The 12349-nt window shown below is 47.3% G+C and overlaps 1 protein-coding gene across 1 annotated transcript in view; it reads left to right on the top strand.

Moving 5' to 3' along the window:
- LOC135549698 (CUB and sushi domain-containing protein 3-like) overlaps positions 1-12349 on the top strand; it is a gene marked incomplete at its 5' end in the record, with an annotated part of 323045 nt that overhangs the window by 263647 nt on the left and 47049 nt on the right. Inside the window, one exon of the mRNA XM_064979922.1 lies at positions 10250-10432. Within this exon, the coding sequence (XP_064835994.1) occupies positions 10250-10432 (183 nt within the window). The remainder of the gene's footprint in view (positions 1-10249; positions 10433-12349) is intronic.

Genomic DNA, 12349 nt, shown 5'->3' with positions numbered 1-12349 from the left:
TTGGTCGGGTCGCCCAAAAAGTTACATATCGCAGCTTTAAGTTGGATTTACATTATTTTGGCTAAATTAAATTAATAATTCATTGTAACCACTTGCATACATTTTTTAAATATATTTTGGGGGGTATTTTGAGGCTTTATTGAGACTGTGTTGAATAGTCCTCAGAACGGGTACTTCCTGTTTAAATTCCTGCCTATAGGAAGGGAGGAGAAAAATAGAGTCATGATCAGATTTGCCGAAGGGAGGACGGGGGTAGGGCCTTGTAGGCATCCCGGAAGTTGGAGTAGCATTGGTCGAGTGTTTTAGCAGCATGAGTACGACAGTCAATGTGTTGCTAGAACTTAAAATTCTCAGCCACAATAAATGCGGCCTCATGTGGTTTCCAGTTTGCATAACGTCCAGTGAAGTTCTGTGAGGGTCGTCAAGGGTCGTATCATCTTGAGGGGGTATATACATGGCTGTGTCTATAACCGAAAAGAATTATCTTTGGAGGTAATACAGTCGGGAATTTGATTGTGAGGTATTCTAGGTCTGTGCAACCAGAGCAAAAACCAAGCCATGAGGTTGAAGGAAGTGTCCGTAGAGATCCGAGACTGGAGTGTTGAGGCACAGGTCTAGGGATGGGTACCAAAACATTTCTGCAGCATTGAAGGTCCCTAAGAACACAATAGCCTCCATCATTCTTAAATGGGAGAAGTTTGGAACTACCAGACTCTTCCTAGAGCTGGCCTCCCGGCCAAACTGAGCAATTGGGGGAGAAGGGCTTTGGTCAGGGAGGTGACCAAGAACCCAATGGTCACTCTGACAGAACTCCAGAGTTCCTCTGTAGAAATGGGAGAACCTTCCACAAGGACAACCATGCAGCACTCTACCAATCAGGCCTTTATGGTAGAGTAGCCAGACGGAAGCCTCTCCTCAGTAAAAGGCACATGACAGCCCACTTGGAGTTTTCCAAAATGCACCAAAAGGACTCTCAGACCATGAGTAACAAGATTCTCTGGTCTGATGAAACCAAGATTGAACTCTTTGGCCTGAATACCAAGTGTCACGCAGGAAAGCTGGCACCATCCCTACGGTGAAGCAAGGTGGTGGCAGCATCATGCTGTGGGGATATTTTTCAGCGGCAGGGACTGGGAGATTAGTCAGGATCGAGGGAGAGATCCTTGATGAAAACCTGTTCCAGAGCGTGCAGGACCTCCCACTGGAGCAAAGGATCAACAACCCTAAGCACACAACGAAGACGCAGGAGGGGCTTCTGGACAGGTCTCTGAATATCCTTGAGGAGCCCAGCCATAGCCCGGACTTGAACCCGATCGAATATCTCTGGAGAGACCTGAAAATAGCTGTGCAGCAATGCTCCCATCCAACCTAACAGAGCTTGAGAGGATCTGCAGAGAAGAATGGGAGAAACTCCCCAAATACAGGTGTGCCAAGTTTGTAGCGTCATACCCAAGAAGACTCGAGGCTGTAATTGCTGCCAAAAGGTGCTTCAACAAAGTACTGAGTAAAGGGTCTGAATACTTACGTAAATGTTATATTTCAGTTTTAAATGTTGCATATATTTGCAAACATTTCTAAAAACGTTGTCATTATGGGCAGTGCTTAATTTGTAAATTGGGAGGTCTCGGAACACATAGTGGGCGAGGGGGGTCCGGTGGGCTCTGAGGTACCGAAACACATTGAGAAGAAAAGTGTCAAACACAACGTGGCAGCGCAGCAGGCAGAGTCAACAGCCAAGTCGGCGGCTGTCTATGGTGCTGAAATGGACAGCACTCTCCAAGGTGCTGATTAATTCAAAGCATTTTAGAGATCAATGCAGTATGCCCATATACTTGAGTATAGCTGTGGGGCTTAAAAAAGTCTGAATTTCTGATATTACACAAGTCTGAATTTCTGATATTACACAAGTCTGAATTTCTTTCTATTACATTTAGATGACACTGCAGAACACCCGCCATATGCACACATACTCAGCTGTGGGGCGCACAATACCTGAATTTCATGTACTTTTCAAGGCATCCATGTAGCAGTAGAACAAATGTCACAATATCGGAATATAACTTCAAATAAAATAGATCAATGTAGGCTACAGTAGAACACACATATGAGAATATATAGGCCTCCTGCCTATGTGATAATATGAAGCACATATTCAGATTACCATCACAGTACAGAACAAGATTGTAAAGAAAAAGAAAATCCTACCTTAGTTTTCAAAACCTTCCACAACAACTCTGTCTATGTCAAGTCCATTTAACTCATGAGAGTCAATTTCTTGCTCAAAGTCATGAGCGGGCCAGTGGCTGTGACATTTAGTCCACTTCTAAGGCTATTCTGGAGACTCTGGCTGTTGTGTCTATTTTTTTTCATTTTGAGTGTGAACTATAACCTTTGTGTATTTTTTAGCCTTGTCTACAAGGCTTGCTGCCACCAAATGCGCCATGTTTTGGGAATCTTCAAAAACCTTTTTTGAGTGCTCTTTGTTGTTTTTTATGTCTGAGGCATGGGATGTTAATTTACTGTACATTCCACCCACTCTTTTGCTAGTTGAATCCCTCCAGTCGTTTCTACACCCAAGCTCCCTTCCTTTTTGCATGTTGTACAGCACAACTTTTGATTCTGTGTGACAAGCTAGGGGTTATACGTTTGCTCCTTCTTAAACTGCAAATTGCACCTGCTCCGAGCATCTTCGTTGGTGGATGCCCCCCCCCCCTCCCCACCCTCCCTCCCCCCCCCCACCCAGTGACCCTGTCTCCCTCTGAGTCTGACTCACTAGCAGGCCTACTAGCTAGTGGAGGTGCCGGTGGTGATGCTGAACTGGCAGGATTAGCATCGTCATCAGGATCGGTTTGCCCCTCACTCCTCTCCTCCGGCACTGACAGTTCTCTGGCTCGTTCTGGGTTCTATTCACCATCTCTCTCTGGATTTTTGGACTTGAAAACTCGATTGCCTTTTCTTATCCTTTTGTTATTTGTCTTTCCCACGATTCAAATTCAGTAGGGAGACAACTAGCCTAGGCTGCGTAATGTGATTACGTAGGGACCTCTTCTTTAGCTGAACACCACTACCAAGACCTGTGTCAAGATCAGTTACTTACCCCACCGGCCCTCCCCATAACCTCTATGTACAAATAAGAGAGCAGGTCTGGAATCAATGTGGCAGGATAGGATGATTATACAGAATTTTCACTGTGCTTTTACATGATTGTCTTTCTGGGGGGTGGGAGAAATAACGAGGAGGCAACTTGATTTAATGCTGATCACTTTTATTAGAATGTCTACAGCGCGAACAGTGAAACAATTAATAAATGATGCCATGAGAGGTACCGGATCCAGGCAAATTGGTGCCGGAACAAACTATTTCAGATTTGAGATGTTCCGGATCCTGTTCCTGCACGATCCGGCTCAGATTAAGCACTGATTATGGGGGATTGTGTGTAGAAAACAATTTTATCCATTTTAGAATAAGGTTGTAACGGAACAAAATGTGGAAAAAGTCAAGGGGTCTGAATATTTTCCCGAAGACACTGTATGCTATCATGTGAAAGGGAGACTCTGTCTTTTCCCCTGTTGGCTGGCCAAGCTTTCTTTTATAATAAAGAACATAGTTATTTTGAGAGACCAATGCATTCTAGAGAGTATTTAATTCCCTCTTTGTCTGTCCTGGTGGCATAGAGCTAGCTTCTTATGAAGAGTCTACAGAAGAAGTGCCCTGTTTGAGATTAGAGATAACTCAGGAAGTTCTGTCACAGACTCTTTTGTGACATAACACCAGGGAGATTACTTTTACCTCGCCTATTCCCTGTTTCACCTCCCTCTACCCAGTTTTTGTAAGGCTCAGTTGGTAGAGCAAGGCACATACAACACCAGGGTTCTCTGTTCAATTCCTGGGACCACCCATACGAAACTAAATTAGGCATTTTGGATAAAAGTGTCTGCTAAATGGCATATACTGTATATTCCCTTTTTTCTCCCCAGTGTGTCCATGCCTATACTCTGTGTGAGACACGCGGGATAGGGGGGACGGGGAGGGTCTGTGTTGTGTTTGTCTCTGCTCGCTGTCTAGAGCTGATGCTGTGTATCACTGTGTGACAGCCAGCCCTCTCCTTCTCCCTATCTCTATCTCTCTCTCCGTTTCTACCTTTCTCCATCTCTCTCACTCCCTCTTCTTCTTCCTACCCTCTCTCTCTCTCTCCACCCTCTCCCTCCTCTCCCTCTCTTGTCCATCGCTCCCTCTCCCTACCCCGTCCATCTCCATCTCTGTGTCTGGTGGTTAGGTGGGTCTCAGCGCTGCCTTTGTAGATGAGTACCACAGCCCCGCTGGAACAGCTAATACAGCAATACCCTCCCCTTGTCCTTGGAGCCTCAGCCCAGCCTTGCTTGGTCAGCACATTCCCCCTGACGGAGCACACTCCTGGGAACCTGAACCCGTCCCCCACCCCCACCTCGGCCAGCCAGCCAGAGCCGCTCGCTGCCAGGGGGATAACAGAGGAAATGGAGCATGGCACACATGCATACGCCCAGCAGCTACATACACATACGCCCAGAAGCTACTTACACATACGCCCAGCAGCTACATACACATACGCCCTGCAGCTACATACACATACGCCCTGCAGCTACATACACATACGCCCTGCAACTACATACACATACGCCCTGCAGCTACATACACATACGCCCTGCAGCTACATACACATACGCCCTGCGGCTACATACACATACGCCCTGCGGCTACATACACATACGCCCTGCGGCTACATACACATACGCCCTGCGGCTACATACACATACGCCCTGCGGCTACATACACATACGCCCTGCGGCTACATACACATACGCCCTGCGGCTACATACACATACGCCCTGCGGCTACATACACATACGCCCTGCGGCTACATACACATACGCCCTGCAGCTACATACACAAACGCCCTGCAACTACATACACATACACCCTGCAGCTACATACACATACGCCCTGCAGCTACATACACATACGCCCTGCAGCTACATACACATACGCCCTGCAGCTACATACACATACGCCCTGCAGCTACATACACATACGCCCTGCAGCTACATACACATACGCCCTGCAGCTACATACACATACGCCCTGCAGCTACATACACATACGCCCTGCAGCTACATACACATACGCCCTGCAGCTACATACACATACGCCCTACAGCTACATACACATACGCCCTGCAGCTACATACACATACGCCCTGCAGCTACATACACATACGCCCTGCAGCTACATACACATACGCCCTACAGCTACATACACATACGCCCTGCAGCTACATACACATACGCCCTGCAGCTACATACACATACGCCCTGCAGCTACATACACATACGCCCTGCAGCTACATACACATACGCCCTACAGCTACATACACATACGCCCTGCAGCTACATACACATACGCCCTGCAGCTACATACACATACGCCCTGCAGCTACATACACATACGCCCTGCAGCTACATACACATACGCCCTACAGCTACATACACATACGCCCTGCAGCTACATACACATACGCCCTGCAGCTACATACACATACGCCCTGCAGCTACATACACATACGCCCTGCAGCTACATACACATACGCCCTGCAGCTACATACACATACGCCCTGCAGCTACATACACATACGCCCTGCAGCTACATACACATACGCCCAGCAGCTACATACACATACGCCCTGCAGCTACATACACATACGCCCAGCAGCTACATACACATACGCCCAGCAGCTACATACACATACGCCCTGCAGCTACATACACAAACGCCCTGCAGCTACATACACATACGCCCTGCAGCTACATACACATACGCCCTGCAGCTACATACACATACGCCCTGCAGCTACATACACATACGCCCTGCAGCTACATACGCCCTGCAGCTACATACACATACGCCCTGCAGCTACATACACATACTGTTCTGTAGGGACAACCCCCCCCCCCCCCCACACACACACACATACACACGGGTTCTTACTCAAACAGAAAGTAAAAGTGACATTCAAGCAGACAAGTCTACACATACACATACACATTTCTCCACACAAAAACTTGGCAAACACAAGCCCACACAAACACACCCATCAAGACTCTCACACACCTTACCTTGAAGCCACCACACATGGTCATATCCTATCATATTTGTCCCGAGTGCTGTATTCAGTCACACTGAAATAAAGGCAGTAAAAGGATGTATCAGTAGCATGTGTCTCCAGCAGACTGTACCTTAGGACATATATAGTGCCTGTAAAGCTACATATATCCCCTCATAAAGTGTACACTATTTGTGCCCCCCCCTAATGTCCTGCCTCAGTAGTGTGTGTGTGTGTGTGTGTGTGTGTGTGTGTGTGTGTGTGTGTGTGTGTGTGTGTGTGTGTGTGTGTGTGTGTGTGTGTGTGTGTGTGTGTGTGTGTGTGTGTGTGTGTGTGTGTGTGTGTGTGTGTGTGTGTGTGTTTTAAAGGTTTGCACATCTCTGTTACCCCATAGTACCCCCAGATTAACATTTATAACCAAGATGCACAAGGCCCTTTCAAGTGCAGCTTATACCCACATGACTTCAGCTTTCACAGTCATACTGTACATGTCTATAGGGACTAGTGCAGGGATATATACGCTAATTATGTGTGGAGCTACAACAGAAGAATACCCTTTCAACTGCAGCTTACTCATATGACTTCAGCTTGCACGGTCATACGTGTTCACTGCAAGGGGGTATACTGTATAACGCTAGGTAGGTCTATATAATATAACCCTCCACGGCTCTGAGCGGTAAAGTAGTTCCCTCCTGAGAACTGGGTGGTGGAGGGATAAGGGAGCATCGGTGGGAAGGTTTTTGGCGAAGTTGTAAAAGTGGCCTGCTGGCGTATTAGTATGTAAAGCAAACAGGCCTGCAGCTCTTTAATAGCCGACACTTTGGTCTGTCCCCTGGGCTGGGACACTATCGCCTGCCTGCCTGAATACTGCCTACAGTACCTAGCTGTGTGTGTGTGTGTGTGTGTGTGTGTGTGTGTGTGTGTGTGTGTGTGTGTGTGTGTGTGTGTGTGTGTGTGTGTGTGTGTGTGTGTGTGTGTGTGTGTGTGTGTGTGTGTGTGTGTGTGTGTGTGTGTGTGTGTGTGTGTGTGTGTGTGTGTGTGTGTCAGCTGCACTAAAGCCTGGGATCACAGTCAGTCTGCTGCTACATTAGGTTTGACCAAGGGGATGAGTCAAGTGTACTAAAGTAGCTAACATTGTTAATAAATTATGACTTATTTATGGAAGGAACAATGAGGTCCACACTGGAATGCTCTGGTTATGCACACAGGATGGAAATGTTGGGTATTTGTCTGGACAAGACAGAAATAGATATCATAAATATATTTATGGATGGATATATTCTTTAAAAAAATATTTTTCTCACCTGTGCTTAATTCTTTTATAACAATTTGTTGTTAATGTCATATGGATACCAATTACACTTTGTCTAAATTCTCTCAACCCTTGACTTTCCAATATATTGTGTTGCATCAGAGACAGATTTATCTGTTACTGATGAGACATAAGTATCTCAATGTACTTGAGCCATTTGACAGAGATACCATTACGTCTGAGTGAGTGTTTGAAGTGGACAGTCCTCTATTGTCTCCCAGTCTCCTCTAACAGCTCTGATTACTGTCTTGGCCATACTCACACACACGAACACACACACACACACACACAAACACCCACACACAAACTAGCACATACACAAACACACACAGTCCCCTATCTCCTAGATCCTGGTTGTATGGCCTCCATTACTTTCAGGTGGTCATTTCCACATCAGCAGTGTTGACTTCTGTGTTTGTCTGTGTCTGTATCTGTGATGGATGTGTGACTGGTTCAATGGAGGAGCAAGGCTACCATGGTCTATCTCAAATGGCACCCTATTCCCTATGTAGTGCACTAAATTTAACCGGAACCCTATGAGCCCCGGTCAAAAGTAGTGCACTGGCTACCAGACTAGGAGCTGCGGTGCATTTGGAAAGTATTCAGACCCCTTCACTTTTTCCAAATGTTGTTACATTACAGCCTTATTCTAAAATGGATTAAATAAATACAAATCCTCATCAATCTACACACAATACTCCATAATGACAAAGGGAAAACAGGTTTTTAGACATTTTTGCTAATTTATTAATTTATCAAAAACAGAAATACCTTATTTACTTAAGTATTCCCTTTGCTATGAGATTCGAAATGGAGCTCAGATGCATCATGTTTCCATTGATCATCCTTGAGATGTTTCTACAACTTGATTGGAGTCCACCTGTGGTAAAATCAATTGATTGGACATGATTTGGAAAGGCACACGCCTGTCTATATAAGGTCCCACAGTTGATAGTGCATGTCAGAGCAAAAACCAAGCCATGAGGTCGAAGGAATTGTCCGTAGTACTCCGAAACAGCATTGTGACGAGGCACAGATCTGGGGATGGGTACCAAAACATTTCTGCAGCATTGAAGGTCCCCAAGAACACAATAGCCTCTGTCCATCATTCTTAAAAGCAAGAAGTTTGGAACCACCAAGACTTTTCCTAGAGCTGGCCTCCCAGCCAAACTGAACAATCAGGGGAGAAGGGCCTTGGTCAGGGAGGTGACCAAGAACCCAATGGTCACTCTGACAAAGCTCCAGAGTTCCTCTGTGGAGATGGGAGAACCTTCCAGAAGGATAACCATCTCTGCAGCACTCTATCAATCAGGCCTTCTTGGTAGAGTGGCCAGCCGGCACATGACAGCCTGCTTGGAATTTGACAAAAGGCACCTAAAGAACTCTCAGACCATGAGAAACAAGATTCTCTGATGACACCAAAATTGAACTCTTTGGCTTGAATGCCAAGTGTCACGTCTGGAAGAAACCTGGCACCATCCCTACAGTGAAGCATGGTGGTGGCAGCATGTTTTTCAGCATCATGGACTGGGAGACTAGTCAGGATCGATGGAAAGATGCACGGAGCAAAGTACAGCGAGATTCTTGATGAAAACCTGCTCCAGAGCGCTCGGGACCTCAGACTGGGGTTAAGGTTCACGAACGACCCTAAGCACACAGCCAAGACAACGCAGGAATATCCTTAAGGAAAAAGTGGAAAAAGTCAAGGGGTCTGAATACTTTCTGAATTCACTGTATGTCGACAGAAGGGGAGGGGATGTATGGCAGCTTCCTGAATCAGTCAGGAATATTAATTTCCCTTGAGAAGGGAATTGGTGTGAGAAGGGGAATCGGTGTGAGAGGGGAATCGGTGTGAGAGGGGAATCGGTGTGAGAGGGGAATCGGTGTGAGAGGGGGAATCGGTGTGAGAGGGGGAATCGGTGTGAGAGGGGAATCGGTGTGAGAGGGGAATCGGTGTGAGAGGGGAATCGGTGTGAGAGGGGGAATCGGTGTGAGAAGGGGAATCGGTGTGAGAGGGGAATCGGTGTGAGAGGGGAATCGGTGTGAGAGGGGAATCGGTGTGAGAAGGGGAATCGGTGTGAGAGGGGAATCGGTGTGAGAGGGGAATTGGTGTGAGAGGGGAATCGGTGTGAGAAGGGGAATCGGTGTGAGAGGGGAATCGGTGTGAGAGGGGAATCGGTGTGAGAGGGGAATCGGTGTGAGAGGGGGAATCGGTGTGAGAGGGGGAATCGGTGTGAGAGGGGAATCGGTGTGAGAGGGGAATCGGTGTGAGAGGGGAATCGGTGTGAGAGGGGAATCGGTGTGAGAGGGGAATCGGTGTGAGAGGGGAATCGGTGTGAGAGGGGGAATCGGTGTGAGAGGGGGAATCGGTGTGAGAGGGGAATCGGTGTGAGAGGGGAATCGGTGTGAGAGGGGAATCGGTGTGAGAGGGGAATCGGTGTGAATGGAATCATGTGAGAGGGGAATCGGTGTGAGAGGTGAATCAGTGTCTATTGGAGGTTTTCTGTGAGTGTACACCCAGAATAAATACAGCTAAGGAGGGACAGAGTGGAGTCAGGTGCCTTTGCTGGTTTGAATAATAAAAAGTTGTGGTTTGTTTCCATGGCCTTTGCAACATGTGATTGTGAACGAAACACCAGAAGTTTTTAACTTTCTATGTTTTTGCTTTTCTGTGTGTGTGTGTGTGTGTGTGTGTGTGTGTGTGTGTGTGTGTGTGTGTGTGTGTGTGTGTGTGTGTGTGTGTGTGTGTGTGTGTGTGTGTGTGTGTGTGTGTGTGTGTGGTTGTGTGCGCGCCTCTGCAGGTGACTCCCAGGGGACATGTGGGGACCCAGGCACCCCGTCACAGGGCAGCAGGGAGGAGAGTGACTTCAGGATCCGCACTAAAGTCCATTTCAGATGCTCTGAGGGTTATGAGCTGATTGGTTCTGCTGAGAGGATGTGCTTTCCCAACGGCACCTGGTCTGGAACACAGCCCTTCTGCAAACGTGAGACAACACACACACACACACATTCCATCCCCCCAACCTCTATGGTCCTTTGAGTCCAACATGTGGCTGTACCATTCCATTTCCAGCCAACGTATCTCTGAGAGCTAGAAAACCCAGCAACACACTATGCTGTGCTGTGCTTTATCACCCCCTCCCCAGCCTCTTCCACCTCCAGCCACCTCCGGCTGTGCACCTCCAGCCTAGAGCTAATTGAATGTGGCAGTGTAGCGGTCTGTGTCCCACGACATCTCAACACCACAACAGCACTATAGCCTGCTGGAGCCACCTCTCGCTGCAGGAGCTCCTATAGCTACCATCACATTACACCCTGAATAAGATGAGACGGGACAAGCCATCACACCAGGAGTACACAGGAACATTACCTCCCCCCTTGTTTGCTGAGAGAAGCATGTAGCTAGTCAAGTGTCCACTCTGCTCTGCTCCCCAAACCTCATCTGCATCCCAAATAGCACCCTACTCCCTATGTGGTGCACAACCCACAGGAATCCAGTCAAAAGAAGTGCACTATTTAAGTAATAAGGGTTCAATTTGGGACAGCCCTCCACACCGCTTTACAACACCCTGCTTCCCAGCACCAAGCCAGTACTAATGGTGTGGTTTTCTCTTCCCTTTTTCCTCTCTTCCTCTGCTCCCTCCGACCTCCCACTGTGTGAAAACACTGCTTTAGAAACAATCCCCTCCGTTGCGCAGGAATCATTTCTGAAAGGTGGGAATTGGCAACAGGGAGCTTGGACTGAGATTTAATTGAAGAGGTGTACTCAAACGTATCTCTACTTACCGAACGACTGAGAAATGTGGCAGTCAGGCACCCAGAGACAAATGGCCCAGGTGTCAGACACCCAGGGACAATTGCCCAGGTGACAGCCAGACACCCAGAGACAACCCCAAATGCTTTGTGTGTGTCTCTCTCTCTCTGTCTGCAGAGGAGAACACGCCTTCCTCCTCAGGCTCCTCTGAACCTCCATATTCATCTCCTCTCCAACGTGACAGGATAGCGTTAGTGTCATCTCGAAACGACGGCTTGTCCTCCATGTTCCCTCTGAGCCACTACAGCTCTGCAGTTAAATAGATTTACAGATTGTTAACTTCTCAGCCCCTGAAGGCCCTGCCAGCCAGGTCCTCCACAAGGCTGACTGGGTACCTCTCTCTCTCTCTCTCTCTCTTTTCTCTTTCTCTATCTGAATCTAGCTTTCTTGTTCTATCTCTTTCTCTCTCTCTCTCTCTCTCTCTCTCTCGCTCTTTCTCTCTCGCTCTTTCTCTCTCGCTCTTTCTCTCTCTCTCTCTTTCTCTCTCTCTCTCTTTCTCTCTCTATCTCTCTGCCCTTTCTCTCATTCTCTCTCTCTATTTCTATCTCTTTCTCTGCCTCTCTCTTGCTCTCTCTCTCATTGTCTCTCTCATTTCTCTCTCCCAGCCCTTCTCAGCTTGTATCTTTAACTTATTCCATTTGAAGTCCATCATGGAGTCTGTTTTACGTCCCTTTCTCTGTGAAAGACTGATGTTTCACATTTCACTCAGCCCAACCCACCCTCAATGCCACCCTTATTCCCTCAATAGTAGTGCACAACCCCTAACTCATTACTTAATGACGTTTCTTTGACAGTGGCAATGTGGATTTATTTTATACTCTCACTAAGTACCTCACATGTGGAAACATGGTCAAATGTTTCAGGGACACAATCATGGTAAATTGCTTGTTGATTTCCCTAAGCCTCCTTCCATAGCTCTTGAAATCCCACTCTGGACATTGCATAAGTCATATCCACGAGGATCCCTACAACAATGGCTGCCCTACCATTCCACTCTTACCTAGATGCTAGTCGTTTCTCTCAACTCTTTTGTAAACAGCTTTCAAGTACATATTTCCAGAAAAATGTCTGTTATTTGGTTAGACCG

This window comes from Oncorhynchus masou, chromosome 12, assembly GCF_036934945.1.
Source record: "Oncorhynchus masou masou isolate Uvic2021 chromosome 12, UVic_Omas_1.1, whole genome shotgun sequence".
Taxonomy (NCBI): Eukaryota; Metazoa; Chordata; class Actinopteri; order Salmoniformes; family Salmonidae; genus Oncorhynchus; species Oncorhynchus masou.
Note: the sequence above shows the minus strand (reverse complement) of the source record. Positions and strands in the feature narration are given on the sequence as shown.